At 41.8% G+C, this 25,380-nt stretch overlaps 1 protein-coding gene across 1 annotated transcript; it reads left to right on the forward strand.

The window, feature by feature from the left end:
- Window positions 1-844: 844 nt before the first annotated feature.
- On the forward strand, window positions 845-24,473 carry LOC112075736 (uncharacterized). Its single transcript, XM_024142685.2, has 11 exons — window positions 845-1,027; window positions 2,893-3,022; window positions 3,269-3,424; window positions 11,516-11,653; window positions 13,623-13,774; window positions 20,593-20,696; window positions 21,054-21,246; window positions 21,430-21,561; window positions 21,644-21,787; window positions 21,984-22,119; window positions 24,319-24,473. The coding sequence occupies exons 1-11, from the start codon at window positions 1,004-1,006 to the stop codon at window positions 24,471-24,473; spliced, it is 1,464 nt and encodes a 487-aa protein (XP_023998453.1). The 5' UTR covers window positions 845-1,003.
- The last annotated feature ends 907 nt before the right edge of the window (window positions 24,474-25,380 follow it).

Genomic DNA, 25,380 nt, shown 5'->3' on the forward strand with positions numbered 1-25,380 from the left:
ATTCTTAATCATTCAAACGAATCTGTGAGCCAGTAGTCAATAAAAAGTGATGCCTGAGGCATGCATGATGCACTGTTTTGAGGAACAATGGGCAACACGGGTTTCAGACTGTCTGTCTACAGATGTTGGCCTTATCCCTGTTTTGAATGCATGTACTTTCCACAAATTGGATATTATACCTGGTGACCTACACGAGTCATTATTATCAGATACACAGGTCACAGGATATATATTTTTTTAAACTTCAAATAACAATCACTTTAAGTAGCTAGCTATCTGTAATAGAACAATCTGTTGAAGTGCACAATCTCACCCTTAAAAAAACAGCATTAATTATTGTAGGAATTACACCAACAGAATAGCTGCAAAAGTGTTGTTGCTCTGTAGAAAGTAAGATATTCCTGTTTTTAGACAGCAGCATATTTCACCATACATTAAGTTTGCAATATTAATGAATATATTTGCTAAATGTTGTCCAAATCATGTAATCAATCTGCTCCGCAAATTAAACCATCAACAATATCAGGAATTCTTACCTCTCTTCAGTGGCAGACATTATGAGAAAATAAAAAATAATGAAAAAGGAATTTCCTTACAACCAAAACAATTGCTATTCAATAGACGTTCGCCAGAATAATTCACCATCCGTGAAGYGCCAAGTAGTCCTAAAGACGGATCCTATTTTTCTGTTGCAGTGCAGCGCAGATGGAACTGGACTGCTCTTCGACTGGCCTGTGTGCACCGTGTAAAGACAAACTGGAATCATGACAGGAGTTCCCTGGTGATCAATCCGCCACATTTCCAGCAGATGGTGCTAGAACACCTAACAGTAAAACAAGTGCAGAAATGCGGAAATCAAAACGTAGTTACAAAAAAAGTTCCCCAAAAACGTCGATACTGTGTTGAAGACGAGCGGCTGCTGAACCCAGCTACCAAAAGTGTCTTCTCCGTAGTGTAAATGTAACCGACTGAGTAGGCATAGCTATATAGCTCCTGTCACCCAATGGCAGGCCTTCAATGTGTAAAGGTGAGTATTATTGCACAGTCCTGAAAAAGTTGTCCATTATTACTTGGCTGGGCCTGACGATGCGTAGCTAGCTAACTTTAGCGCGCGCTCAAAGTGGTCATATTTAGCCAGCTAAACTCACTGTAAAAATGCACACATTTAATATAATTGATTCATAATGTCAACATGAAAAATAATGACATGCCATATAGGCCGGTAATACTAATGCACACCAGACCAACGTAAGGCTTGGTTTAGGCACAGCCTGGCATTCTCCAGACCAGGGATGGGCAAACTCCAGTCCTCGGGACGGTTTTTCAAAACATTTTGGGYGATCAGAATGATCCGGATTCTGTAATCCTCATTTTTCCTATCCAGGACCAAATCGATCTGTCTGTTTTTGAGCCRATTTTCCAGAAAATAATTGGATAGGATCATTCTGATCCGGATACTACAATATCAAGGTCACAGAATCCAGATGTTCAGTGCTTTGAACAGGCCTACACCTCGCCATCTACTGGACAGRTTGTGTTAATACTTCTTCATTGTCATAGAGAAACAGACATGAGTTAAACTACATGAATAAGGTACCTTGATTCAAAATAGTAGTCTGCATTTCACTTATAAGTAAATGGATGTATTTATTTGACACTTCTCAATATAACAACTGACCACATTGGCTTACCTATACTGCAGTCAATTTTATTTATTTTTGTACCTTTWAAAAAAAAACTAGGCAAGCCAGTTAAGAACACATTCTTATTTACAATKATGGCCTACTGGGGAACAGTGGGTTAACTGCCTTGTTCAGGGGCAGAATGACAGATTTTTACCTTGTCAGCTCGGGGACATTTAACRTAATGAACCTTTGGTTTTCAGATGGAAGAAYGTTTTTGATAAACATCCCCTGAGTTACATTGATATTTCTTGGTTGTAGTGCCTTTCACCTTTCTAAATCCACCTTCCTAGTGGAATCGAGATAATCCWGATTTTTGGGATCAAAACTATCCTAATCACTACCTTTGAGTTTTGAAAAATGCTAAATGACCTACAATCCCTGATTTAAAGGTCAGATTGGATGACCAATTCCTTATCCCTATCCGGAGGATCAGAATCCAATTTTTCAGTTTTGTAAAAAAAACTATTCTAATCCTATCCGATAGGAGTAGTCCAATCAGATAACTTTTGAACAACCATCCCCAGAGGTCTGATTGACACACTTTATTGCCACTCTACCAACACACTTGACTCCAAAAACGGCTTATCATGGGCTTCAGTTTAGAATGCAATATGTTTAATCAGTTGTGTAATCATTAGTCCAAAACGTTTTGCAACGAAAAATAAGAGTTTCTATTGGACAAATTCAGGTAGGTCCCTCCCMGTTTCGTTCCATTTGCTTCTGTTTGGTTCCTAGTGAATACACCYCAGGTGTGTGAGCTGCTCCAGAGCTATATGTGTAATGTCTTAATAAAACTCAGTTTGTCTTAATTAAACTAATGTCTAAATAAAACTCAGTTTGGCTACTCCAGAACATGAGGCGGAGGACTTAAACGGGCCCACAAACAGTCAAAGCTATCGTCACAGCCATTACTAAGTAAATATCCAGTGATTAAGGTGTGCAGTGCAGGTTGGAGGCATATTCATACATTTAAATKAACAGTAATAAATAAACATTTTAGTTTGTGAAGAAACGCCAGTTCTCTAGAGAATAAAGAGACAWTGACATTATACAATCCCCATTCTTTCTTTGTTTTTCTCAAGTCAATTACAAACTAGGAACGTTATTTATTCTTCTTGGTGCAGAGCATTATTTGGCAGAGAGGAAAAGTCTTGTGCCAAAACTAGTTCTCAAAATATTTGATGTCTGACCTGATTGTTCTATTCAGATGGATACAATATACAACCTTCTCCAGCAGCATAGACTGGACGCCTACCACCACAAATTCCTCTCTTTGGGTGTCCAAGATGAGAGAGATTTCACCGATGGCGTAAATGTGGAAGATTTAGACAAAATGGGTAAGGTCACAGACCGGTTACTGACTAAGGTGATTTAAAGTATCCCATCATGCCAACAACTGCATTATTCCACTGTAAACAGTTTTGCTCAGTCATATGTAAACTGTTCTGATTGGTCATATGTAAACTGTTCTGATTGGTCATATGTAAATTCACAATTTTAAAATAAAATAATAATAATAAATGGTTGTCTCACTCACAATAGACATGCATTCAACTTGTCCAATGCCCCTAATTTGCTAACAGGYTTCAGTCAAGTAGAGAAGAATCGCTTTGAAAAAATGAAAGATTTCATCCAAAGACTCAGAGTGCCACAGCAAGCGATGCCTGTACAAAAACBAATGGAGTCTTTCCAACTGTGGTACACATACCCCCACTGTCCTGAGCTAAAAGAGATCAGAGGTGAGACATACATCATCTTTATGTAGTCCTTATAGGAAAGAGGGGAGAAAGCATCACATCACTAACTATCCTTACTCCCTTTTGTACAATTTTGAATGCAGACATGGATCCTGCTACAAACACMGTTGAAGACCTGATGCTAAGGATCTGTCACCAAGAGGGCATTGAGAACTCTAAAGCTGTGTGCCTCTACACAGTTGATGGAATGCCTCTAACTGATGATCCTTTCCTCAACTCATGTCAGTTAACCAGATACAGTTTGCACAGTTTTCTTATTTCACTCAGTTCCCATCATTTTTTGCCCCATAACTGTATCACAGCTATACAATCAAATGCATGTAGCCTCTAAGACATATTTGCATGGTACAACACTTTACAGTATATGATACAAATCATTGTACACGTCCATTTGGAAGGGTTGGTAATTCTTGTCTACTTCAGTATAATCTGAGTGAAAAGAAACTTGTGTAATGACATGGACCATCCCTTGTGTTGACCTGCATCTTCTATTTCACCCATGAGGGTCTTTGAAAGACAGGCACAAGAATGAGTGTGAGTTTTTGTCACAACCCGGCTCGTGGGAAGTGACAATGAGCTCTTATAGGACCAGGGCACAAATAATAATATTATAATAATAATCAATAATTTTGCTCTTTATTTAACCATCTTACATTTAAAACCTTATTTGTTCATCAATAATTGTGAATAACTCACCACAGGTTAATGAGAAGGTTGTGCTTGAAAGGATGCACATAACTCTGCAATGTTGGGTTGTATTGGAGAGAGTCTCGGTAATAAATCATTTTCCACACACAGTCTTTGCCTGTATTTAGTTTTCATGCTAGTGAGGGACGATAATCCACTCTCATATAGGTACATGGTTGCAAAGGGCATCAGTGTCTTAACAGTGCGATTTGACAAGACAAGAAGCTGAGCTCAGCCCTATTCAGAAATCTGTCAGTGGCTTCTGATTAAATTACATTTTCACAGAACCGCTTGTTGCAATTTCGATGAGGCTCTCTTGTTCAGAAATCGGCAAGTGGACTGGAGGCAGGGCATGAAACGGATAACGAACCTGCTTAATTGATTTATGTTCAGCTCACTCAGGTGCTTCGCTATATCACATTTGACATTGTCCGTAAGCTTGAGTTCATTTGCACACAAAATATACTATGATGGAAAGACCTGTGTGTTGTCCTTGTTAATGCAGACAGAGAAGAGCTCCAACTTCTTAATCATAGCCTCAATTTTGTCCCTCACATTGAATATAGTTGTGGAGAGCTCCTGTAATCCTAGATTCAGATCATTCAGGCGAGGAAAAAACATCACCCAGAAAGGCCAGTTGTGTGAGAAACTCGAGCAAGTGGTCAGACAAGTGAAAATTATGGTCTGTAAAGAAAACTTTAAGCTCGTCTCTCAATTAAAAAAAAAAAGTGTCAATACTTTGCCCCTTGATAACCAGCGCACTTCTGTATGTTGTAAAAGCGTTACATGGTCGCTGCCCATATCATTGCATAATGCAGAAAATACACGAGAGTTCAGGGGCCTTGCTTTAACAAAGTTAACCATTTTCACTGTAGTGTCCAAAACGTCTTTCAAGCTGTCCGGCATTCCCTTGGCAGCAAGAGCCTCTCGGTGGAGGCTGCAGTGTACCCAAGTGGTGTAGGGAGCAACTGCTTGCACTCGTGTTACCACTCCACTATGTCTCCCAGTCATAGATTTTGCGCCATCAGTACAGATACCAACACATCTTGACCACCAAAGTCCATTTGATGTCACAAAGCTGTCCAGTACTTTAAAAATATCTTCTCATGTTGTCCTGGTTTCCAGTGATTTGCAGAAGAGGATGTCTTCCTTAATTGACCCCCCATAAACGTAACGGACATTTACCTGGAGCTGTGCCAGGCCCGCCACGTCTGTTGACTCAGTCAGCTGTAACGCATATAATTCACTGGCTTGTATGCGAAGGAGTAATTGTTTCAAAACATCTCCTGCCATGTAACTGATGCGTCGTGAAACAGTGTTGTTTGATGAAGGCATTGTCTGTATAGTTTTTTGGACCTTTTCTCCCAGCATTGTCCCAGCCATATCTGTGGCAGAAGGAAGAATTAAGTCCTCCACAATAGTATGGGTTTTGCCTGTCCTAGCCATATCCGCGGCAGAAGGAAGAATTAAGTCCTCCACAATAGTATGGGGTTTGCCTGTCCTAGCCACTCGGTAGCTCACCATATAAGATGCTTCTAGCCCCTTCTTATTAATTGTATCTGTTACTTTTATACATGTCTTACTACTCGAAAGTCGTCTTTATTCTCGCTCAAAAACTCCCATGGCTTATTTTTCAAATTGTCATGTTTCGTTTCTAAATGTCTGCGCAAGAGTGAAGGTTTCCCGCGAGACAGTAACGGTTAAGTTCTTATCTTTGGTGTCTTAATGAAGGGTAGGCCTATATACATTTTATCACGGTCAGTTTTAAATACATGTGTTTCTAACAGCAAGTGTTGCGAGGAACATGTCAAAAGGGCAGAGGGAACATAGGGCAGACCCCGTGTTGCGGCCCGTGTACACTCTCTAATTGTATGAACTGTTGAAAAACAGCTCGCACCAGAATGGCTTCATTTAGATTTGACAATGATGACATTGGTTGCTGCCAGGGTGCTGCAGAGTTTTCACAGTTTTTTGATAAGGCCCTTAAATGCACACCCAGCCTCTGGTGAGGTGCTGAGTCACTCCTTGACGTGGTCAATATGGCCCTTGCTACTGGTGAGCTGCAGTCAAGAGAATGATCTTCCACCCTTGAACAACAAGGTCATAACCTTTTCAAAGCTGATTAATAAACCGGTATGTCCATATTTCCTTCTGATAGACTAGCTATAAGTAGCTATTATTAAATGAGGTTAGATGAGGTTAGGTAGGGGTTGTTTCCAATGAGTGTCAATGTGATAATCATGGGGGTTTTGTAATTTGGGCAAAAGTCCCTTCTCTATCCACCGTAACGCGGAAACCGGTGAGGAGTTTGTCAATTTGTTAGTAGGCAAACTGTCCTCCCTCCTCGGTAGCCTCCTTTTGGCGAGGACGCACAAGTGTATCCTACCTGAGTCCTTTGTGGAAGACTTTTTAAATCTGCCACAACCCCTTTGAATCAGCTATTGTTTTCTTGAAGGAGAAAAGCATTGTAAGCATTTAGGAACGATATGCTACTTATGCTATCAACAAAATGACCTGTACAACTAGTTACATTTATTTTGGGATTCCACCCTGTAAATGTAATTTGCCTGATGACGCGATTGGAGAAGGAGAGGCTCATTTCATACAAGTGCATTTTCGGCCACTTTCCCCCCTCGCCGCCTCTCCTCGACTACCTTTGACCTTTTTTCAAAAGGAGAACAGAGAGGAGAGGACATGGGTATAATGAAAGAGCCATAAACTATAATATATTAATCATAATGTTTTAGATACCATAATCCAATTTGTACCATATTACAGGGGAAATTCATGCTAAGTGTATCATTTACAATGTTATAATGCGTCTTACTGCTGATTTCTATCCTTTGGTATGCCAATTTCACAATTACATTTTGTCATGATCGTCTTCGTATTGTGAGAGAGAGGACCAAGGCGCAGCGTGATATAAATACATCTTCTTTATTTGAAGATGAAAAGAACACGAACACTAATACAAAACTAAACAAAAACAACAAACGATTGTAACGCTATACAAACTACGTGCACACATGCAACATAGACAATTACCCACAACCTACCTAATGCCTATGGCTGCCTTAAATATGGCTCCCAATCAGAGACAACGATAGACAGCTCTCTCTGATTGAGAACCATTCCAGGCAACCATAGACTTACCTAAACACCTACACTGAACACAACACCATGAACTCTACAAAAACTCCCTGGACAAAACAACCACCCAAGACGAGACAAACACACACAAACATCCCCCATGTCACACCCTGACCTAACTAAAATAATACAGAAAACAAAGATAACTAGAGGCGGCATGGTGCGTGCATACCGGCCCCCCCCCCCAAAGGTGCGGACTCTGGCCGCAAAACCTGACACAGAAGGGGAGGGTCGCGGTGGGCCTTCCTACGGCGGCGGCTCGGGTGCGGACGTGGCCCCCACTCCACCATAGTCATACCCGCTTTGGTGGCGCCTCTGGAAGCGGCTACCCTTGCAGCGCGTCGCCCGGACTGAACCATCCATCAGAGGGCGCCCCTGGACTGAGGGCAGCTCCGGACTGAGGGGCAGCTCCTGACTGACTGACGGCTCTGGCAGATCCTGGCTGGGCGGGCGGGCTCTGGCAGATCTCTGGCTGGCGGGCGGCTCTGGGCTGGGCTCCTGGCTGCGGGCGGCTTGGCTGGCTCGCTGGCTGGCGGGCGGCTGCTGGCTGCTCCTGGCTGGCGGGCGGGCTCTGGCTGCTCGCTGGCGGCGGCGGCTCTGAAGGCTCAGGACAGACGGCGGCTCAGACGGCGTTGGGCAGTACGACGGCGCAGGCGAGCGCTGGGCAACGGCGGCGCTGGGCAGACTGGGCAGACCTCTGGCGGGCTGAGGCGCACAGTAGGCTGGTGCGTGGTGCGGAACTGGTGGTATGGGTACCGGGCTAAGACACGCACCTCAAGGCTAGTGCGGGAGGCAGCAACAGGCGCACAGGATCTGGAGACGCACAGGAGGCTTTGGTGCGTGGTGCGGCGGAACTGGTGGTACTGCGGGCTGGAGACACGCACCACAGGGCGAGTGCGTGGAGGAGGAACAGGGCTCTGGAGACACATCTGGAGCCTGGTGGCGTGGTGTTGAGGCTGGTGGTACTAGGCTGGGGTGGGGAGTGGCGCCGGATATACCGGACCGTGCAGGCGTACTGGCTCCCTTGAGCAGCCGAGCCTGCCCAACCTTACCTGGTTGAATGCTCCCCGTAGCCCGACGCAGTGCGGGGGAGTGGAATAACCCGCACTGGGCTGTGTTGGCAACCGGGAACCATGCGTAAGGCTGGTGCCATGTATGCCGGCCCGAGAAGACGTACTGGAGACCAGACGCGTTGAGCCGGCTTCATGGCACCTGGCTCAATGCCCAATCTAGCCCGGCCGATACGAGGAGCTGGAATGTACCGCACCGGGCTATGCACCGTACAGGAGACACCGTGCGCTCTACCGGCATAACACGGTGTCTGCCACTACTCTCGGCTTCCCCCGGTAAGCACGGGGAGTTGGCGCAGGTCTCCTCTGACTTTCGCCAACTCCCTTGTAGTCTCCCCCCCCAAGAATGTTTTGGGTTTGACTCTCAGGCTTCCAGCCGCTCGCTTCCGTGCTGCCTCCTCATAATCGCCTCCTCTCGGCTTTAGCTGCCTCCAGTCTTCACGAGGGAGGCGATATTCTCCCGGTTGGCCCAAGGTCCCTTAGCGTCCAGTATTTCTTCCCAAGTCGCAAGAATCCTGTGTGGCGTCTCCTTGCTGGCTGCTTATCACGCTGCTTGGTCCTGGTATGGTGGGTAATTCTGTCACGATCGTCTTCGTATTGTGAGAGAGAGGACCAAGGTGCAGCGTGATATAAATACATCTTCTTTATTTGAAGATGAAAAGAACACTAATACAAAAACAACAAACGATCGTGAAGCTATACAAACTACGTGCACACATAGACAATTACCCACAACCTACCTAATGCCTATGGCTGCCTTAAATATGGCTCCCAATCAGAGACAACAATAGACAGCTGTCTCTGATTGAGAACCATTCCAGGCAACCATAGACTTACCTAAACACCTACACTGAACACAACCCCATAAACTCTACAAAAACTCCCTGGACAAAACAAACACCCAAGACGAGACAAACACACACAAACATCCCCCATGTCACACCCTGACCTAACTAAAATAATACAGAAAACAAAGAAGGCCAGGGCGTGACACATTTAGTCAACACATTCACAAATGGTGACTTTGATCACAGTTTTTAGGTTTAGATTGATTTATGTTCATAGCTAGCTAGCAGCACAAGTGAATATGACGCAGGTAGCTTAGACCACATATCCTAGTGAATATGATGAAGGTAGCTTAGACCACATATCCTAGTGAAAATGATGCAGGTAGCTTAGACCACATATCCTAGTGAATATGATGCAGGTAGCTTAGACCACATATCCTAGTGAATATGATGCAGGTAGCTTAGACCACATATCCTAGTGAATATGATGCAGGTAGCTTAGACCACATATCCTAGTGAATATGATACAGGTAGCTTCAGTTTCATTTTCATCCAGCCTTACCCTTTCCAGGAAATGAAAGGTGCAAACAGAACCTGAAAATTCAGAACAACTCACATATCCTAGTGAATATGATACAGGTAGCTTCAGTTTCATTTTCATCCTGCCTTACCCTTTCCAGGAAATGAAAGGTGCAAACAGAACCTGAAAATTCAGAACAACTCAGCACTACCAGTGGAGCGACATCAATCTGCCAAGGTAACGTTTAACACATTGTAAAGAAAAATAGAGACAGAAACTTAAAAGGGCAACATCCAACAAGGAAAATATGTCATTTTATAATAATAGATAATAGATGTTTAAACTGAATTCCAAACTTAGGCTACAGCTGATACATTTACATTATACAATCTTCATTCTATTCTAGCCTTTGTTTTTATCAAGTGAAGTAGGTCCTAAAACCAATTAGGAACAAATAGTTGTCAATGCTAACATGTCTTATTTTACAGGTTTATTCTCATTTGTCAGAGATTAAAGTCCAGTGCCTGTGCCAATGTCATTAGTTATATGATGTTTTATCTTTTTTTTTTGATGTTCTAGATGGATAAGATGTTCAAATTTCTTCAAAAGCACAAACTGGAGCACTACTACAAAAAATTTCTCACTTTTGGTGTCAAAGATGAGAGCGATTTCATTGATGGCGTAAATGGTGAAGATTTAGACAAAATGGGTAAGGTCACAGACTTGTAACTGACTTAATGACACCATATTAATGCTGTGCCATTCTTTAGCTTGATGAGGCTTAAACCATTAAGTCATAGCTAAGAGTAATTTATTATTATACCACCCCAAGTCATTATCAACAGAAATGCTAACACACTCAACCTGTTTTTGTGCCTATCTGCTGATGTAGTGAGCATACAATAGCTAGTTGCTCTCAATCAGACTAACCTACTGGTGAAAATCGAATTAATCTATGCCAGTTAGATTTGCATGTCCGCTAACACGAAAAACAGGTCTAACGAGTAGCATACAGCGTACCATGGTTTTAAATGCATGCTGCATGCCTGGACCTAAAGGGTTGTGGTTACTGTCACACCCTGACCTGTGCTTGTCTCCACCCCCACCAGGTGTCTCCAATTTGTCCCCATTATCTCCTGTGTATTTATACCTGCGTTTTCTGTTTGTCTGTTGCCAGTTTGTCTTGTCAAGTCCTACCAGTGTGATTTCCTGTTGCTGGTTTCTAGTCCTCCTGGTTTTGGCCATTCTGCTTGCCCTGATCCTGCCTGCTGTTCTCTACCTGTTTAACCCTACCTTGGATTTCTGACCATTCTGCCTGCCTGCCTGCTGTTCTGTACATTACTGACACTCCCAGACTTACTGACCTCTGCCTGCCCTTGACCTGTTGTTTGCCTGCGCACTGTTTTGTAATAAACCTCTGTGATTCAAACTGTCTGCATCTGGGTCTTATCCTGAGTCCCGGTAGTTACAGTATTTATGGTTGTTTTTTTGCCATTTCGTGTAGGTTTCATAACCTTAATAACATGTGATTTTTTTCTGAACAGGTTTAAGTCAATTAGAGAAGATTCGCTTTGAAAAAGTGAAAGATTCCATCCGAAGACTCAGAGCGCCACAGCAAGCGATGCCTGTACAAAAATCAATGGAGGCTTTTAATCTGCAGTACACATACCCCCACTGTCCTGAGCCAAAAGAGATCAGAGGTGAGACATACTGTAGTAGTAGGTCTTATAGGAAAGAGGGGATCATTTTATTTAGAGGGCTTCTAAAACTCATCAAAAGCATCATGTCACTGATCTGTCATTATGCCCCTCTTTGTGGAATGCCTCATGCTTGACCCTCGGTACAATTTTGAATGCAGACATGGATCCTGCTACAAACACAGTTGAAGACCTGATGCTAAGGATCTGTCACCAAGAGGGCATTGAGAACTCTAAAGCTGTGTGCCTCTACACCATTGAGGGAATGCCTTTAACTGATGATCCTTTCTTCAACACATGTAAGTTAACCAGATACAGTTTACGTAATTCCTTTTGTGTTGCCCACATCACAGCTCCTCGATGTGAATTATTTCCATAGAACTCACAGCCCCTTGTATTGACATGGGGTGGCATCCATAGCTCTATACAGTTGAAGTCGGAAGTTTACATACACTTAGGTTGGAGTCATTAAAACGTATTTTCCACCACTCCACAAATTTCTTGTTAACAAACTATAGTTTTGGCGAATCGGTTAGGACATCTACTTTGTGCATGACACAAGTAATTTTTCCAACAATTGTTTACAGACTGATTATTTCACGTATAATTCACTGTATCACAATTCCAGTGGGTCAGAAGTTTACATACACTAAGTTGACTGTGCCTTTAAACAGCTTGGAAAATTCCAGAAAATTATGTCATGGCTTTAGAAGCTTCTGATAGGCTAATTGACATCATTTGAGTCAATTGAAGGTGTACCTGTGGATATATTTCAAGGCCTACCTTCAAACTCAGTGCACCTCTGCTTTACATCATGGGAAAATCGAAAGAAATCAGTCAAGACCTCAGAATAAAAATTGTAGACCTCCACAAGTCTGGTTTATCCTTGGGAGCAATTTCCAAACGCCTGAAGGTACCACATTCATCTGTACAAACAATAGTACGCAAGTATAAACACCATGGGACCACTCAGCCGTAACCGCTCAGGAAGGAGACGCGTTCTGTCTCCTAGAGATGAACGTACTTTGGTGCAAAAAGTGCAAATCAATCCCAGAACAACAGCAAAGGACCGTGTGAAGATTCTGGAGGAAACAGGTACAAAAGTATCTATATCCACAGTAAAACGAGTCCTATATCGACATAACCTGAATGGCTGCTCAGCAAGGAAGAAGCCACTGCTCAAAAACCAGCATAAAAAAGCCAGACTTTTTTATAACTGCACATGGGGTTTAACTGCACATGGGGACAAAGATCATACTTTTTGGAGAAATGTCCTCTGGTCTGATGAAACAAAAATAGAACTGTTGGCCATAATGACCATCGTTATGTTTAGTGGAAAAGGGGAGGCTTGCAAGCCGAAGAACACCATCCCAACCGTGAAGCATGGGGGTGGCAGCATCATGTTGTGGGGGTGCTTTGCTACAGGAGGGACTGGTACACTTCACAAAATAGATGGCATCATGAGGCAGGAATATTATGTGTATATATTGAAGCAACATCTCAAGACATCAGTCAGGAGGTTAAAGCTTGTGTATGTAAACTTCTTACCCACTGGGAATGTGATGAAAGAAATAAAAGATGACATAAATCATTCTCTCTACTATTACTTTGACATTTCACATTCTTAAAATAAAGTGGTGATCCTAACTGACCTAAGACAGGGAATTTTTACGAGGATTAAATGTCAGGAATTGTGAAAAACTGAGTTTAAATGTATTTGGCTAAGGTGTATGAAAACTTCCGACTTCAACTGTATATGAATGTGATGGTTACATTTCTCCAGCCACCCCCCATCCCTCAGCTTTAGGCCTCATTGATACGAGGTAGCAACTTTAATTCTCTGTACTCCTTAGTCAGTGGGCTTACTACCACTGTATGCAAACATACAAGCCTGCCTACATGCAAATAATAAGGATGAAAATATGTGTTTTACAGCTTTACAACAATTTTTAATGCATTAACCTGCCCATATTATTTCAATCAAATAACACTTTCAGCGACACTTTACGTAAGCAGTACTCCAGAGTATCTATAAGAGAATGAATCATTCATCATGTGAATTCTAAAATGACTTTATACTTATTTGATACAGATACAAATACATGGTGATACATAACATTGATCTGTTACAGGATACATACTGTATATAAATCTGTTATGATCATAGGAAAGGATTGGAAATTGTAATCTACTTCAATATAATTTGAGGGAAAATGACATGGAAGATCCCTTGTGTTGACAATCATGTTGAATTTCAATCCTTTTTAGGGTCTTTGAAAGACAGGCACATTCAAAATGGAGGTAAGCTTTATGCCATGTTTACACCCAAGGAGAACCTGAAACAAGCCCCCCGAACGCCACAGCGAGAGGTGAATGACATCATAGGAGAGGATAATGTTCGATGCCGCATCATGCTCAAGGTAAATTCATCATGTTAATTAAAAATACAAAGCTCAAAGCAACAAGGCTTGTAGGACTCAAGTTATTTATTTATAGCTGTTAAGCTTTTTTTGTATAATTTCAAACAGTAGTTTTGAAAGTTGTGCTCACAAGCCAAAATGGGTCCCTGAAAATGTTGTTGTGCACAATTGTGTACAATGTCATCCATTTCGTATGATATGTTACGTCCTGAATTTAAAAAAATATATTATACACTGAAAAAAAATATAAACGCCACATGTGCTGGTCCCATGTTTCATGAGCTGAAATAAAAACTCCCAGAAATTGTCCATATGCACAAAAAGCTTATTTCTCTCAAAGTATGTTACATCCCTGTTAAAGGCTGTGCATGGTCAATCTGATGTCTGCAGTGGCCGTACAGCATTTTCTGCGATATTGCCTCTGTAGAAGTCAGGACATTCATACTTCTTGTCCAGGAATAGAGTTTCTGTTTATACAGGACCTCCCGCCTCCACCTACCATCAACCAATCATGTAAATGCAGAGTATACGAAGCCCCCCGCATTGTTCCAAAAATTGGGAGGCGCATGACATCACCGTACGGAGCTCGATTTGGCCTCCGGAGGCTCCTCAATTGTGTCACACCCTCCATACGGAGCCTCCGGATCGCATAGCCAGAGCAAGCATAAAATGGCTTTTAGTGAGCTTTTCTCATTTGCCAAGATAATCCATCCACCAGAAAGGTGTGGCATATCAAGGAGCTGATTAAACAGTATGATCATTACACAGGTGCACCTTGTGCTGGGGACAATAAAAGGCCACTTTAAAATGTGCAGTGTTGTCACACAACACAATGCCACTGATGTCTCAAGTTGAACAAGCGTGCAGTTGGCATGCTGACTGCAGGAATATCCGGCAGAGCTGGTGCCAGATAATTGAATGTTAATTTCTTTACCATATGCTGCCTTCAACATCATTTTAGAGAATTTGGCAGTACGTTCAACCGGCCTCACAAACGCAGACCCCACGTAACCATGCCAGCCCAGGACCTCCACATCCTACGGGATCATCTAAGACCAGCCACCCGGACAGCTGATGAAACTGTGGGTTTGCACAACTGAAGAATTTCTGCACAAACTGTCAGAAACCATCTCAGGGAAGCTCATCTGCGTGCTCGTCGTCCTCACCTGGGTCTTGATCTGACTGCAGTTCGACGTCGTAACCGACTTCAGTGGGTAAATGCTCACCTTCGATGGTCACTGGCACGCTGGAGAAGTGTGCTCTTCACGGATGAATCCCGGTTTCAACTGTACCGGGCAGATGGCAGACAGTGTTTATGGCGTTGTGTGGGCGAGCGGTGTGCTGATGTCAACATTGTGAACAGAGTGCCCCATGGTGGCGGTGGGGTTACGGACCCCAAGCTACGGACAACGAACACAATTGCATTTTATTGATGGCAATTTTAATGCACAGAGATACTGTGATGAAATCCTGAGGCTCATTGTCATGCCGTTCATCAGCCGCAATCACCGCCTGTTTCAAGTTTTAATGTCACATGCACAAGTACAGTGAAATGCCTTTCTTGGAAACTCAAAACCCAACAATGCAGTAATCAATAACAATGTATTACTAGAAAAAACACAAGAGAAATAAGAATAGGAAATATGAAATACAAAATAAGTAAGTAAGCATACTATATACAGGAAATATTTAAAAAGTCAGTTCCAATACCATATTTACATGTGCATCGATACTGGAGTGATGGAGGTAGATATATACAGGGGTAAGGAGACAGGGATACTGGAGTGATGGAGGTAGATATGTACAGGGGTAAGGAGACAGGGATACTGGAGTGATGGAGGTAGATATGTACAGGGGTAAGGTGACAGGGATACTGGAGTGATGGAGGTAGATATGTACAGGGGTAAGGAGACAGGGATACTGGAGTGATGGAGGTAGATATGTAGGGAGAGGTTGTTGCTCTGGCACCACACTGTCAGGTCACTGACCTCCCTGTTGGCTGACTCATCGTCGTCGGTGATCAGGCCTACCAACAACGTGTCCTTAGCGAACTTGACAATGATGTTAGAGTCGTGTGTGGCCACACAATTGTGGATGAACAGGGAGTACAGGAGGGGACTAAACACACACCCCAGTGGGGCCTCTGTGTTAAGGGTCAGTGTGGAAGATGTGATGTTGCCTACCCTCACCACCTGGGGTTGTCCTGTCAGGAAGTCCAGGATACAGTTGCAGAGGGAGGTGTTCAGACCCAGAGTCCTAAGCTTGGTGATGAGCTTGGAGGGGATAATGGTCTTGAACGCTGAGCTGTAATCAATGAACAGCATTCTCACATAGGTATTCCTCTTATCTAGGTGGGTGAGGGCAGTGTAGAGAGAAATTGAGATTGTGTCGTCTATGGATCTATTGGGGCGGTATGCAAATTGGAGTGGGTCTAGGGTGTCTAGCATGGTGTAGTTAATGTGTGCCATAACCAGCCTCTCAAAGCACTTCATGATTACAGAAATGAGTGCTACAGGGTGGTAGTCATTGTGGCATGAAGTCTTAGAGTTCTTAGGAACAGAAATTATGGTGGTCATCTTAAAACATGTGGGGATTACAGACTGGGACAAGGAGAAGTAGAAAATTACAGTGAATATGCCTTCCAGCTGTTCTGCGCATGCGCTGAGAATGCACCCTGGAATACCGTCGGGGCCCGCGGCCTTGCGGGTGTTGACCTGATTAATGACCCTTCTCACGTCGGCCTCGGCGAACCTGATCACCCAGTCCTCTCTGTCAGTGAAGGCCCTTACACCCTGCTCGATGTTGTTGGGTCTTCTTTTGTAATCCGTAATGGACTGTAGCCCCTGCCAGATGCGGCAGGCGTCGGAGGCCTGTGTTATATGATTACACCTTATTCCTATATTGTTATTTTGCTCCTTTGATGACTCTGCAGAGGTCATAGTGGGGCTTCTTGTACTTATTCATGTTTTCGGCCATAGCATCAGTGTTGTCTACGATAGCTCTGTGTGAGGTAGCCCTGCTCATTAGTTTTGCGCCAACATCTGTGTTAATCCAGGGCTTTTGGTTGGGGAAGCAGCGAACCCTCACTGTGGGTACAACGTCGCTGATTCATTTTCTAATGAAGCCGGTGACAGAGGTGGTTAGCTCATCAATGTTATCGGCGGAGTCTCAAAACATATTACAATCAGCGCTAGCAAAGCAGTCCTACTGTTTCAGATTCTGCTGAAACAGGAAGTACGGAGTCATGATCTGCTTTGCCGAATGGCGGACAAGGGAGGGCCTTGTATGCTTGCTTGTGGGTAGAATTGCAGTGGTCGAGGACTTTATCGCCCCTAGTGGCGTTGGAGAAGTGTTGATGGAAGTTGGGCATCACGTGTCTTATTGACGCCAAATTAAAATTGCTGGCAACCAGAAAGGCATCCTCTGGGTGTAGGGTTTCCTGCTTTTTGTATAGCCTTGTACAGCTCGTTAAGAGCCAGCTTGTTATTTTTATTGTCCTGAGGTGGAATGTATACAGCGGTCTCGATAACAGCTGAAAACTCAGGAGGTAGAAGGGTTGGAATTTTGCTATCAGGTATTCCAAGATGGGTGAACAGTGGGTCGATACTTCCACCGCGCTGGAATCAGCACACCAGTTGGAATTGATGAAGAGGCAAACCCCTCCCCCCTCAATTTCCCCGACTCCACTGTCCTGTCCGCCTGGTGAATTGAGAATACGTCGAGTTGGATAGCCATGGGGGTATCTTGCCTGCCTCATATTTCTGAAAAGCTAAGAATATTGCAGTTCCGAGAGTCCCGTTGCTAGAAAATATGCGATCGGAGGTCATCCATCTTATTATCAAGTGACTGTACATTAGCCAGTAGAATGGAGGGAAGAGGTGGTCGGTTTTCGCTTCGCCTTAATCTCACCAGAAACCCCCTCTCTTGCCTTTATAATGCTGGTGTTTCCCCTTGGGTAGCCCAAAAATTGGTCCGGAATTATGAGAGCCCAGGGCAGATGAGTCAAAGTGGAAGCCGGAACTGGGATAAGTATGTTCAAGAGTTCTTGTCGGCTGTAAGAAATAATAGCGGATACATTTTGTGAAAATAAAGTAAAAATAAACGACAACATAATCACAAAATAGCAAAGTTGGGTCGGGGCTTGCAAACGGCAGCCCTCCAGTACGGCGCCATATTCAGCATCATAATGCACGGCCCCATGATCTGTATGGACATAATTCCTGGAAGCTGAACATTTTCCAGTTCTTCCATGGCCTGCATACTCACCAGACATGTCACTCATTGACCATGTTTGGGATGCTCTGGATCGACGTGTATGACAGCGTGTTCCAGTTCCCGCCAATATCCTGTAACTTCGCACAGCCATTGAAGAGGAGTGGGACAACATTACACAAGCCACAATCAACAGCCTGATCAACTCTATGCAAAGGAGATCACGCTGCATGATGCAAATGGTCACACCAGGTTTTCTGATCCTCGCCCAAATCTTTTTTTAAAGGTATCTGTGATCAACAGATGCATATCTGTAATACCATGCATTAACATTTTTGTTCAGTACTAGTCAAAAGTTTGGATACACCTACTCATTCAAGGGTTTTTCTTTATTTTTACCATTTTCTACATTGTATAATAATAGTGAAGACATCAAAACTATGAAATAACACATGCAAGTAACCATGTAGTAACCAAAAAAGTGTTAAACAAATTAAAATATATTTGAGATTTGAGATTTTTCAAAGTAGCCACCCTTTGCCTTGATGACAGCTTTGCAGTTTTTGTTGTTGTTGTAAATGTATAAAAAATAAAAACTGAAATATCTTATTTACATAAGTATTCAGACCCTTTGTTATGAGACTCAAAATTGAGCTCAGGTGCATCCTGTTTCCATTGATCATCCTTGAGATGTTTCTACAACTTGATTGGAGTCCACTTGTGGCAAATGCAATTGATTGGACATGATTTGGAAAGGCACACAACTGTCTATGTAGAGTTCCACAGTTGACAGTGCATGTCAGAGCAAAAACCAAGCCATGAAGTCGAAGGAATTGTCTGTAGAGCTCAGAGACAGGATTGTATCGAGGCACAGATCTGGGGAAGGGTACCACAAAATGTATGCAGCATTGAAGGTCCCCAAGAACAGTGGCCTCCATCATTCTTAAGTGGAAGAAGTTTGGAACAACCAAGACTCTAGAGTTGGCCACCCGACCAAACTGAGCAATTTGGGGAGAAAGGCCTTGGTCAGGGAGGTAAGATGAGAGAACCTTCCAGAAGGACAACCATCTCTGCAGTACTCCACCAATCAGGCCTTTATAGTAGAGTGGCCAGACGGAAGCCACTCCTCAGTAAAAGGCACATGACAGCCCGCTTGGAGTTTGCCAAAAGGCACCTAAAGGACTCTCAGACCATGAGAAACAAGATTCTCTGGTCTGATGATACCCAATAATGACAAAGCAAAAAAAGTTTTTTTGAAATATGAGACATAAAGATGAGACAATTATAATCAGAAAATATTATTAACATGTAAATATTATTGATTACAGAATAAATAGCAGAAGAATAAGTGCAGATTAAATAATGCTGTAATTTAAAATTGTATACCCAATGTAGGCTACTGCCCCTTTAAGAGCTAGAATTGATTTTGTATCCTATGTTCTGATTTAAATACTATATGTTGGTGACTTCTCACACTATTCAAACCCTACAATCGAATAAACAGCTTATGAAGCTCTCTTATAGATCACATAGTATTGCAAACAAATAATCTTAACTAAAAACTCCACACATATTTTGGAATTTCTGTGTATTCTTGAAAATCGCTAATCAATATCCAAAAATAGCATGTGATTTTTCTGCGAACATGCACATCATCCTCTCCTCTCTTTTGTGGCACTAATGTGAGGAGTTATGTCAGGGAAAACGATGTTGCAGTAGTCTAGTGTGTGGTGCGGGAATAATGACAAGCGAACCTGTGGAGATTTGTGTTCACATTGCCCTAAAAATGGGAACCGGACCGCGGAATTCAAGCGAACCGAACTCAGACCACCTCTAGAGATGGTCTCAGTTCGGTTCGCTTCAGGGGCTCTTTTGAGGGGTCTTAGTTCCTTTGTTCACACTGAACAATTAAGCGAAACCGCACCAAGTTCACAAAAATTGTCTGAAAGGGTCCAAGTGTGAAAACACCCTTAGATCACATTCAATCTCTTTAAACTCTTGCTTTAATTAATTCTAACCCCTTACTGTACACTTTTCCAAACCTGTTATAAGGGCACAAGGCGAGACCCAAATGCAGACACAGGAGGCAGATGGTTGAGCTCCAATATTTATTATAACAAAGGGAGTAGGCAAACGCAGGTCGGGGACAGGCGAGAGTTCATAAACCAGGTCAGAGTCCAAACAGTACTAGGCGATAGGCAGTCTCAAGGTCAGACCAGGCAGGGGTCAGAAACCAGATCAGAGTCCAAAACAGTACAAGGGGATAGGCAGGCTGGTAGTCAGAACAGGCAGGCGGGTTCAGAGTCAGGACAGTTAAGGGTTGAAACCAGGAGGACTAGAAACATACAGAAACTGGGAAAAATAGGAGCAAGGAAAACCACTGGTTGACTTGGCAAACAAGACGAACTGGCACAGAGAGACAGGAAACACAGGGATATATACACCGGGGATAATAGGCGACATCTGGAGGGCTGGAGACAATCCCAATGACAGGTGAACCAGATCAGGGTGTGACACCTGTATGTATTATTATGTTACCAGGTAGCAATTAAGGTGTGTTTTGAAATAATGACTGTCAATTATTTTTATATACTTTTCATCAATAGGGAGACTTTGAGGTCAAGGTGGACTTGGCAAGTGACACACTACGAGATCTGAGACAGAAGCTCTCTGATGAAAGTGGAATCCCAGCACATGTCCTCCATTACAAGTAATGTTATGTGCATATACAGTATAATTTAATAATTTATTAATACATTTAATAACAGAAAAAAGCAGTAAATTAATTCATAAACACAGGACACATAATAATTTTACCATCTATAGTTTCAGTACACCTTTTTTCTCACACGATAAGCCATCACTATTATTATAATGACTTATTTGATCACAGTGATTTTGGAGGAACATTAAGGACATTTTTATACGTTTTATTATACATAAAAAACACATAATTAATAAACCTCGGTACATCTAATGTTTTCACTACATATAGTATCAATATAACTTTCACACAGCATCAGGCGATAAGCCATCATTATTAAGTCAATATTGATGTTTTTTGCAGACGTGAACGCGGTGGAGTTGGACAGACTTTGCTAGATTGTGGAATCAATGAGGAGTCAACTGTGGGCTTTTCTTTGTCCTCCTTCCCTGATGAGCGTCCAGACACTATGGAATTCTACTTGAATGATGTCGTACCCTCAGTGCAACAATCCCAGAAAGGACTCAGTGCTTTCTTTTCTTCACTTTATGCCATTGTGAGATATTCCAATATTTATTACACTGTCTTGTTACTGTCGTTTTGACCATAAACAATTATAAAAACATCTGATATTTTTATTACCATGCTCAGGCTACAGTGTTCCTTTGCTTGTGCCATTGGCGTTCTAATGTACAGTACTTTGTCACATCATGCATTAACTTCCCCATTATCCTTACAGAACGATAAACATTACGGAGAGGGATTGAACAAAGTGATTGCATACATTCGAAAGCTCAGTGGATGCAATCCTCTGGCGCAAAGTCTGCATCAGCTGTTGTACAGAAAGGAAATTGGAACAACGACCCAGAAGGTAATGTAAAGGTAATGTTTTACATATAAAATAATTTAATAAGTCCACAAATGTATTAATAAAATGTATACATTTGTTTTAGGTTGCTATCGTTGAAGGATTGTACAATCTCTTCAGAGAGCTGTTGCCAAGCCTCCACAAAAGAAGAGGTGACAAAATCATTGAAGACTCTGAGGTTTTTGAGAATGCACCAGTGTGCTGGGCCTACCTGTTATCTGAAGCAAAGGTGTGCCCATTGTCTTTTGAGATAACATTGATTAGAGCAGATGTATTGAATAAATATGCATTACACGATACGAAATGTTTTTAATGGGAGATTGAGATACTGCATGCACCTCTATTTGTTTGGTAGTTAAAATATCTTTCAGACCAGGAGCATTTCAAAATGAAACAAATGTATCTGTTTTTGTTCTCTACCTTAGAAAGAGAGTTCACAACATGAGGTCTATGTACCGATAGACTTGAACTCTCAACCTGGAGAACGTTTATGCGACCCAGTTCGAGTACCTGGGTTACCAGATGTCTTTGAGAGAGAGTATGTTCTGCAGAAAATTGAAGGTAAAACATCAGCAGTTGTGGGTGCTTGTGATATGAACAGCAAAATATGTTCTGTACCATCTACATGTGGCAAGGGCCAATAGTACCCTACTAATGGGAAACTTCTCTGCACTACTTTATAAGTACAAGATGACTCTACAGTATGGCAAATGCCATCATATCATGTGCCAAATTCCATAACTCCGGTCAATTGGCTCTAGATTCTAAGCATTGGTTTGCTACAGGTTCACCATCAACTGGTGCTATTTTTTACTCAAAAGTTTCAAGCAGTCCAATCACAAGTTTTGAATCAATAGCTGTGACTTGATTGGCTAACTGCAGCTATAATGTTAGACCTAGGAACCGGTTTGCTAAAACTGGTGGACATGTGTCTTTAGAGTTAACATAACTCATTAATAGAGGTGATGAATGTAGTTTCATGCCAATCAATGTTTCCTTCCAAAATTACGAATCTGTTTGGAAACCGGCATAGCAATGTTAATGTTAATTGAATTTTGCTCTGATAGTCCAATATAGTGGGCATATACAGTCACATACGAAGTTTTTGGCACCCTTGAAAATTACATTATTTTATACTAATACAATTGCTCAGAGAAAATATTTTCTTTAACAAGTAATACAAAATATCTAAAAAAGATAGGTGTCAAAATGATTGGCACTCGTGTTTTCAATACTTTGTGCACCCTCCCCTTGTGAGGATAACGTCAATTAGCCTTTTGCTATAATGTTTTATGAGATTAAAGAACACATTGGGAGGGATCTTAGACCATTCCTCCATACAGAATCTTTCCAAATCCTTGATATCCTTCTGTCTGCACTTATGGACTGCCCTCTTCAATTCAAACCACAGGTTGTCAATGGGAGAGACTGAGATGAAAAGTTGGTAGAATCTTATTCAAAATGGCTCACAGCTATTATGGCTACCAAAGGTGCTTCTACCAAGTATTACCTCTGGGGCGTGAAGAGATACGCAATATTTTTGGGGGTATTTTTTTAAATTAGGAACATTTTCCCCTAAAAATATTTCACTTTGATAAATGTGGAGTAGGTTCTGAATATTGGTAGGAATTCTTATTTAATTGATTCCCTTTTTTAATTCAATTTTAAGGCAGCATGTGAAGACTGCGTGCAAAGGCTCACTAGAGACGACCTTTTTTAGATGTTTAACTTGTTAAACAAAATATCTTTCCCTGAGCAATTGTATTAGTATAAAATAACATAATAATAAATCCCAAAAATTGCATATAGCTTGATATTTGTATTTATTTTAAACTGTGTTTTTTGCTAATCTATTTCAAGGGTGACAATACATTTGGATTTGACTATAGTGTCTTTCTTCCAGCACCTATAGGATGATGTACATTTTCAATTGATCGTGTAATTAGCAAAACTTTTTCTGAGTTTTTGCCAGATCCTAATCTTTTTCTTACCTCAATAGAAGTTCTTTGTTAAACTACAGGCTTTATGGAAAACCCTGTGAAGTAAACAATGCATGGATGCACCTTGAAGAAGGTTGTTTCAAAGTGTTTAATCCTAAAACTAACACAGATCTTTGAGTGATATTGTTGCAGTATAAATTGGATAGAAGTATTTGTAAGCTATTTGGGGATGTTTTTAGAGAATCCTAGCAAACACAATCCAGGGCTTTATATAGATAATGTATTTTAATTCATAGTCAAACCCAGATTTAATAGTGCTACACCTATGTTAATGATTGTAGATGTAGATTTTTCACATACGCTGCTACTATTCTGTTTATTGTCTATGCATAGTCATAGGCTGGTAACTGAGGCTGGTAACTCTAATGAACTTATCCTCTGCAGCAGAGGTAACTCTGGGTCTTCCATTCCTGTGGCGGTCCTCATGAGAGCCAGTTTCATCATAGCACTTGATGGTTTTTGTGACTGCACTTGAAGAAACGTTCAAAGTTCTTGAAATGTTCTGTATTGACTGACCTTCATGTCTTACCTCAATTAGTACGCATTTCACGTTAAGGTCTACTACACCTGTTGTATTCTGTGCATGTGACGAATAACATTTTATTTGATTTTAATCCCACTTTGTAAAAATACAATGTGAAGAAATCCAAGGGGTATGAATACTTTTGCAAGGCACTGTATATGTGAATCAAACTTTGACATAATAGTTTTATGTCGCATGATCTTTCATTGCATGATATGCTGTTTTCCCATTGTTAAGATGGAGAGAAAATCCCAAACTGCTCTGTGGAGATCCTGACAGAGACTTCAATGTCTAGAGCCTCTGATGTTGAAAAGATTTTACTCAGCCTACCTCCATCCATCAAGACGTTCCCTGTTTGGATTTCGTATGGACTTGTAACTGGTCAAAAGTAGGCTTACAATTCTTTCATTATATCATACAATACTGTATTGATATATAGTGTATTGGTAATAAATGTAATGGTTTAATATTTAAATTCAAGCTTTCAGATGAATCTAGATGGGACATTTACAGAGATGACTAAAGAATTGAAAGCATACCCTCATCTGACGGTCACTCCACCACTGCTGTTGAAGGATTTAGGAGTGGATGGGCCACGTCTCGTTCTTTTGAAAGAAGGTAGAATACTGGGCCTTGTGCTAAACTAGTTCCAGTCTTGGTACAATGTATCATAAATTAATATATATATATAAAATATTTGAGCTTAATATGTTTATGAATTGTCACATACCACTGTACCACACACAAAACATCCTATACTTCTATTTCAGGGTGTTCGCTCGTTGTTGCGTAGGCCTATGCAAATGAATAGATTAGGTTAGAAAGTTTAATAGTCACATTTACAGGTTTGCAGATGTAATTACAGGGTACAGTGAAAATCTTAATCCCTGAGCTCCAACAATGCAGGCAAAGTGAAATAAAGTAATAAAAATAGGAATAATAATATACACTTCCGGTAAAAGTGGACAATTTTCCACTTGTCTAATGTCCATTGCGCGTGTTTCTTGGCCCAACCAAGTCTCTTCTTATTATTGGTGTCCTTTAGTAGTGGTTTCTTTGCAGCAATTCAACCATGAAGGCTTGATTCACACAGTCTCCTCTGAACAGTTGATGTTGAGATGTGTCTTTTACTTGAACTCTGTGATACATTTATTTGGGCTGCAATTTCTGAGGCTGGTAACTCTAATGAACTTATCCTCTGCAGCAGAGGTAACTCTAGGTCTTCCTTTCCTGTGGTGGTCCTCATGAGAGCCAGTTTCATCATAGCGCTTGATGGTTTTTGTGACGGCACTTGAAGAA

This window comes from Salvelinus sp. IW2-2015, unplaced genomic scaffold (genome assembly GCF_002910315.2).
Source record: "Salvelinus sp. IW2-2015 unplaced genomic scaffold, ASM291031v2 Un_scaffold3360, whole genome shotgun sequence".
Lineage (NCBI taxonomy): Eukaryota > Metazoa > Chordata > Actinopteri > Salmoniformes > Salmonidae > Salvelinus > Salvelinus sp. IW2-2015.